The following is a 7,279-nucleotide window of genomic DNA, read 5'->3' as shown; positions in this document are numbered from 1 at the left end:
GTGTAACCTGCGCAGAATGCCGGTTTTGAGGAAATCTTGTAGTTGGCATTTCATTAGGCATTAGGGAGCATGAGCTAGCTCTACACCTTTATTTATACACTGAGAAGTAGCTTGATATTAGTAGAGAATTTGAGTATAATTCCTTAAGATTTAGAGAATAGAGTAGTTGTGCGATGGGGAACCCGTGAGTAATGGGTAGAGTATTCCCCATATACGCCGCATTGAAGAGGGGCATGAGTATCAGATAGAGAGTGGTGTAGCCCGTGAGGATGCATGCAGATGAGGGCTATACCCGAGTACCCGAGAGAGAGTATACACTCACATGGCCAGGGTTCCGAATCCATGCATAACCGAGTCCGATCGGCTAGAATGTAGAGGTCACGTAGAGTGGGAGCGAGTCCCGCCGTGCCTCCGGTAAGATGGGGCCGTGACTACTAAAGAGAGTTACTAGAAAGAGTTTTAAAGAAGAGAAAGAGAAAGAGAGAGAGAGAAGTACCAAAGAGAAATTGAATAGAAGTTGTAAGGAAAGAATGAGAGAAAGAGCTACGGGGATAGATGAGTAGAGGATTTACTTACTGAGCATTGTTTTAGTGCTCACCCCGTTGTTTCCTATGTTTTGCAGATCCAGGTGAGGATGCAGTCGGATGGATGTCGACACGCGAGGGGAAGCGGTTACACTGTCCATCATGTTTTATAGTTTTTTGTACCATTATAAGTTTGTGTAAAATGTTATATGTTTGTAAAGAATTAATGTACATATTTAATAAAGAAAAATTTTGGGCCCAATTTTTTTATATTATTTTTATTGTTTTATTATGAGAATTTGAGTGTAGTGGCTTTTACACAAAAGTAATCTAAATATTTTCAAAAAAAAATTTCGAATAATGTACCAAACACATTCTCAGAATCCTACATAAATATATTCAGAATATGATTTTCAAATGCTATTAAAAAATGTGTACCAACGCAGCCAAATAAAATCGTAAATCCAAGTTTAGAATTAGTGTTTTAAGATAATGTATTTTGAAGTTATAGAAGATAATTTCAATCAATGAAAAACAATAATCATGATAAGTCTTTGTAATTATCATCTTTTTCAATTTCTCTTTTACTCTTTTCTCATGAAAACACTAATACTGAACAAGGCTCTCATGACTATCTTCCGTAACAGGTGTTTTTTGCTTGACAACTTTGAAACAACACCCATCCCTCTCCTTTTGCCCTTCATTAGGTTCTATAAACAAAGGATAAGACTATTATCGTGGGAAACGATTTGAATAAACAAATTTGTGAGTAGGATTTAAAGAGGAAGTATCAGTATGTTGTTGTAAGAGTTACGAATGCATTTAGATTTACCTCGTGATTAAAAATAAAAAAATTACCCTTGTTTGTCTAATTGTTATTTTAAATTTTTTCATTATCTTTCTAATTGTTTAATGGGTTTGTGGGTTTGATATCGTTCTGGGCGTATATGGTTCGACTTAAGCAGTTTTTAAACTTCGCTTGTTCTTCTGTTGTTCGGCGTCAACATAGACTTGTTCAGTTAAAGGTAGAGAACATTATGTGTAAAACAAAATACATGCTCCAGATGGGGTGAGATGGATGGGGGGTGTGGAGTATGCTTGTGGGCTGCGGACACGGGCGCACACCGAGTCATTTATATTTTGGAAATGGGGAGTCTCTAGCTTGGAATGTTCTGGATCTAGTTGGGCCGAGGTATTGGTTATATGTTGTCTTGTGGTGGGGTTAGGTGAGAAGATACTTTTTTCCGCAGTCATCTCGGGTGGAGGTATAGCTCATCTGGCGGCGTTACAATGCGTAATGCGTGCGTGCATCATGCCGTTTGCAACAGCTGGCTGGTATAGGTGCCATAGCATATCGAGGGCAACATTCAGTCGGGAGTGTGGTGAAGTAAATGACGGCCAAATCACTGCAATTCGACTGCGATTCTTTTGCACGAACGACCAGAGTGAGGGTTATGACTGATTGTGCATCTAAAATAACCAGGGCTGGGTTGTACGTCAAACAAGACATAAGAAACGATAGGAGCTAGGCTGGGCATGTGTGAGTGAACGGAAGATGTAATGTAGTTCTATGGGTGATTGTCGAGGGGATGGATCATAGATTACTAATATATCGCACGGCGCAATGACTGTGTTTGCGCTGGCATGCGAAGAACAAATAGGATGAGTGTGGGCGAGGGGCCTTACACCCAAAAAGGTGATCCACGTGGCTAACGATGATCAGGCAACCCAAGAAAGGCAGGAATTGGTTGGGGTGTGGGGAGAAGAGGTATGTACCGTGGGGATTGGTTGTAGACAGATAGTTGGGTTGGAGTAAGAGAGGAAAAAAGCGGAAAGAGAAAAAGGGCGGGGGGATGGTATAAAATGGGGTAGTAGTGGAACTAGGGGGTGTGGAGGACAGAAAAGAAGAGAGCAACATTGAAAGGGAAAAGATTTTAAGGGAAAACACAGTCCAAGTGGAGGCCAAGTGGGGTTTTTTTAATGACAAAATAAAATTAACAGTACAGTGAGTGAACAGGTGACGTAGTGTAAAAACAAAACTTTTAACGATTTGATATATCACTTAACTTTTTTTTTTAAATAAATAATTTAACAATTTTAATCATTGATTTATTTTAACTTCAATAATTGGTATAAAGTTAATTATTGTTTGTCATGCTGATCATTACTATGAACCCGCAGAACCATTTATTATTTTTTGGGTGGGCTATTAAAATGTTAATTATATAAGACCATTAATGATCTTGAAAAAAAGAATTGCACTATTAATAGAAGATAGAGAAATATTTTTTAATTATTTTTTTAAAAGAGGAAAACAAAAAAAAGAAAAAGACACAAAAAAGAGAAACAGATGTACAATAAATTTCATATATTTTTTTTTATTTGCATTAAGAGATATTTTTGTATAAAATAAAAATTAAAACATAAGAAAAATTATAAATATAGATAAAGTTTAAAAAATTAAAAAATTATTTTTCCTAGAATCTGACCGCGGTTGAACTTGAAGCCCATACTCTGCCTACTTAATTACTTATAAACCTTTGAATCACAATAAATGAAATAATTATATGTAAGAATAATGGATAAATTTAGATTAAATTTAAGTGATGACCTAATTTAGTATACTATTTTATTTTTTATAATATCCATATTAACCTAATTTTAATATGATATATTTATTATTTTTATGATAACCATGTCAACAAAATATAAGTAATAAACTTATTTAATTAAAAAAAATATATATATATATTTTTTTTGTGATATCCATGTCAAGAAAATTTGTTTTCCACATGCTTCTTCGTGTTAAAAACTCAGCGTCAAATTGTTGTTTATTACATAATTTAGGCTCGTTCATAACGTTCACGACACGTGAAATTCACGTGCTCAACTGCTAATCAACTGCGCTTCACACCGGTCAAACAAACTCATTAATCCCATCATTTCATGCACAGGTCCCACCATTTTCTCCTCCTTGATGATGATAATCAGCGGTGATTAAGATTTGACTATTGTTTGGTGGGGTGAAAAGCAGGTGAGTTATTCTCTTAACCACATCGTACGCCACGTCATAGAATTGAAATCTTTCCAGCTGTCAACGGCTAAAAGCCATTCGCCACCGCCGGGTAATCACGGCGTCCCTTTAATAACTTTTCCAGCTTAAGCAATTGACCATGGACTTTGAGTAAACTACTAAATTACCCTCAAAAAATAAAATCTTCATATCATCTTCTCGATTTTCACTTTCACATAATAATGTCCATGAAAACGAGGACAATGCCCCGTTAAAGGGCAAGTTTGATGTGCTAAACCATTTTTTATTTAAATCATAAGTTGATTTATTATAATAGTTAAATATACATATAAAAGCATATGTTTCAAAGACAATAATGTGAACCATGATTAAAATTTATTTACTATAAAAATGATTGTCTTGGCATGGAAGACATGGACTCACAAAAGTTTGTATGTAGATAATTTAAAAAAATAATAATAATTAGCACCCTTATGAGTCTATGAAATGTAGAAATAATAAGACTAGAGTTTAATATATAATTGTTTTAATGTGAATCACAATTTTTCGTAATCTATATATAGCATAAGAGAAAATTGCTTGGATTTATGAGTAAATAATGTTTTATATGTTTAAAAAATTTATATATATAGATTATGTAACCAATTTAGTACTCAAAACCTCAAGGGGTTAGTTTGGTGAATAAAAATATTTGCTCCCTTTATTAACTTTCTAGGTTTAAACCACATTGAGGTTACCTATCACATTTGTGATTTACTTAAAATATTGGGTTAATAAGATATTCAATAGGGTCCAGAGATTAGTTGAGATGTGTGTAAACTAGCTCGGACATCCAAGTTATCAAAAAAAATATTTAGTATCCAAACATTGAATATATACTTCCATAGAAATTATATAAAAAGAAAATTGATTTTACGCTTACTTGAGTGCTATTGACTCTTGAAAGACTTTAATATTAATGAAAATTAAAAGACTTTATTATTAATGAAAGGAAAAGAAAATTGTATCTCATCTTCGTCATTGTGATATATTTTACAAATTCATCGTACAAACTATCACCAGAAATGTAGACATTCAATAACTTTGTTGTAATGTAGAAATAGTTTATACCCCAATCAAAATTAGATCACGTTATACATGTTACAAATCCAAAAGTTGACTGTTACAAGTAGGTAGTTATAGTTATAATAATTAATAAAATGAACTTGATTGATAAATATTTCACACTATGTGTTGGCATCTTTTGTTATTTCTTATCATGCCAAAAGCCGAATATATTTCACTCAAATCGAACCTGATTCCAAAGTCTTTCTATCCGTTACCAACTTGTCTCATTCCCAGGATAATAACATCAAAGTCCCGAGATGTCGATTAAATTACACAATCATCCATTAGAAATTTAGAATCAGAAAGTAACATCTTAATCGCACATAAACGTGTTACCTTACCTTCACTAAAGTGTCCGATTTTAGGCGTTGGATTGTTACTTTCTGATTTAAAGGATAAATAAAGGAACCTAAAGGTAATTATACATCTATCGCCACCTCCCTCCTATAAATCAACCGACGGGAAAACAAACAAATAATTTTCACCACTCACTCACGCAGTCTCATGACTAATTTCATGGCTCCCTCTTTTCTCCTTCCTCTCCTTTGTCTCCTCACCACCGCCACCGTCACCGCCGTCGCCACCACCACCACCACCATTACAATCCCACTCACTCCTTTAGCAATAAAGCACGCCTCTTCAGATCCTCATAAACTCCTCAACTCATTAGCCATTTCTTCACTTTCCAGAGCCCAACACCTCAAATCGAAATCACAAATTAAAACCAAAACTAACTCTTCTTCTTCTATTTCAACTCCTTTAACCGGTCACAGCTATGGCGGCTACACCATTTCTCTCAGCTTCGGCACTCCTCCTCAAACAACGACTCTTATTTTCGACACCGGTAGTAGTCTCGTTTGGTTCCCATGTACCGCCCATTATCTTTGTTCTCGCTGTTCTTTCCCCAACGTTAACCCATCTCATATCTCTACTTTCATTCCCAAAAAGTCTTCTACTTCGAAGATTATAGGCTGTAGCAATCCGAAATGTGCATGGATTTTCGGTTCAGAAGTTGCGGCCAGGTGCAAAAACTGTGACCCGAATGACCAAGCATGTTCCCAAACTTGTCCTCCTTATATTTTGCAATACGGTTTAGGTTCTACAGCTGGATTACTATTGTCTGAAACTCTAGAATTTCCCAACAAAAAACGACCCGATTTCCTTGTCGGATGCTCCATTGTCTCAAACCGACAACCCGCCGGCATTGGCGGGTTCGGTCGTGGGAAGGAATCGTTGCCGTCTCAACTGGGTGTGGGTAAATTCTCTTACTGTTTACTTTCTCGCAAATTGGACGACACATCGGTGAGTAGTAACCTGGTTTTGGATACCGGGTCGGTTTCGGGTAATTCAACCACTTCAAATCTGAGATACACACCGTTTCTGAAGAACCCAACAGGGGTTAATTCTGCTTTTGGAGAATACTATTACGTGCTTTTACGAAAAGTCATTGTTGGAAATCGGCACGTGAAGGCTCCGTACCGGTTTTTGGTGCCCGGATCCGACGGAAACGGAGGGACCATTGTGGATTCGGGTTCAACGTTCACTTTCATGGAGAAACCCGTTTTTGATGCGGTGGCAGAGGAATTTATAAAACAAGTGGGTAACGATAGCAGAGCATCAAAGGAGGAAATTCAGTCCGGTGTAAGGCCATGTTTCAAGATTTCGGGCGATAAATCGGTTAATATTCCGAAATTGACTTTCCAATTTAAAGGTGGATCAAAAATGGCTTTACCATTGGAGAATTATTTTGCATATTATGGTAATGAAAGCGTCATTTGCTTGATGATTATCACCGATAATGCGGTCGAACCCGGGTCCAGCAGCACCGGACCGGCGATAATTCTGGGGAGTTTTCAGCTACAGAATTTTTACGTGGAGTTTAATTTGGGTAATGAAAAGTTCGGATTCGCAAGAAAGAAATGCTCATGAAGTATAGTTTTGACTGAACGTAAATTGTTGTTGTAGTAACTCTTTTTGTTTTGTAATAGGATTTCTTTTAAAGCCAAAAGTGATTGTTGTCATGTGAAAAATAAACGGTTACGTTTTAATGGAATACGATAGGATGATGATAATGGTTGGTGAGATTGAGTGGAGGGGAATACAGAAGAGAGTGATGGGTGAAAATGGAAAGTGTGGTGAGTGTACTTAGTTGGGATGCGATTGTGAAGATGATGAGATGATGGGGACTTATCTAAAATTTTTAGTTATTGTGTTGGGTTTAGAGGAATCATTATCAAAGGAAAATGTTTTTATATTGTAATTAAGAGAGTTGTTATGTTACTCGATTCTCAATTACTAAGCTATTGAAGAGTTATCCTATATAAATAGTATAAATCTTGTAATAAATATAAACATAGTCATATTAGATTTAAATATTCTAATAATTGGAAGATGTTCTTAACAGGGTTTTATAAATGGGGAATAAATTATTCCGAATGATAAAACATGAGTAACAAATTCTATATATTTTCTGTTTGAAATTTGAATAAGATGATATAAATACTTTCTTAGTAATATATAAATTAATTTGTAATTTTATTTCATTGTCTGGATGCATTGGAATAGATGACGTATTCCTATGTTCTTTAGTGCGCCGAGAAAGGCTCTATTTCAA

At 35.6% G+C, this 7,279-nt stretch overlaps 1 protein-coding gene across 1 annotated transcript; it reads left to right on the top strand.

Annotated features, from left to right (window-relative positions):
• Positions 1–5,166: 5,166 nt before the first annotated feature.
• LOC116142424 (probable aspartyl protease At4g16563) lies at positions 5,167–6,969 on the top strand. Its single transcript, XM_031427839.1, has one exon. It carries the CDS (start codon positions 5,170–5,172, stop codon positions 6,592–6,594), a length of 1,425 nt encoding a protein of 474 aa, XP_031283699.1. The 5' UTR covers positions 5,167–5,169; the 3' UTR covers positions 6,595–6,969.
• Positions 6,970–7,279: the final 310 nt, after the last annotated feature.

This window comes from Pistacia vera, unplaced genomic scaffold, assembly GCF_008641045.1.
Source record: "Pistacia vera cultivar Batoury unplaced genomic scaffold, PisVer_v2 Contig408, whole genome shotgun sequence".
Taxonomy (NCBI): domain Eukaryota; kingdom Viridiplantae; phylum Streptophyta; class Magnoliopsida; order Sapindales; family Anacardiaceae; genus Pistacia; species Pistacia vera.
Note: the sequence above shows the minus strand (reverse complement) of the source record. Positions and strands in the feature narration are given on the sequence as shown.

Bases quoted from the DNA above. Each gene is read 5' to 3' on its own strand.
- LOC116142424 (XM_031427839.1), top strand. From the start codon at position 5,170: ATGACTAATTTCATGGCTCCCTCTTTTCTCCTTCCTCTCCTTTGTCTC.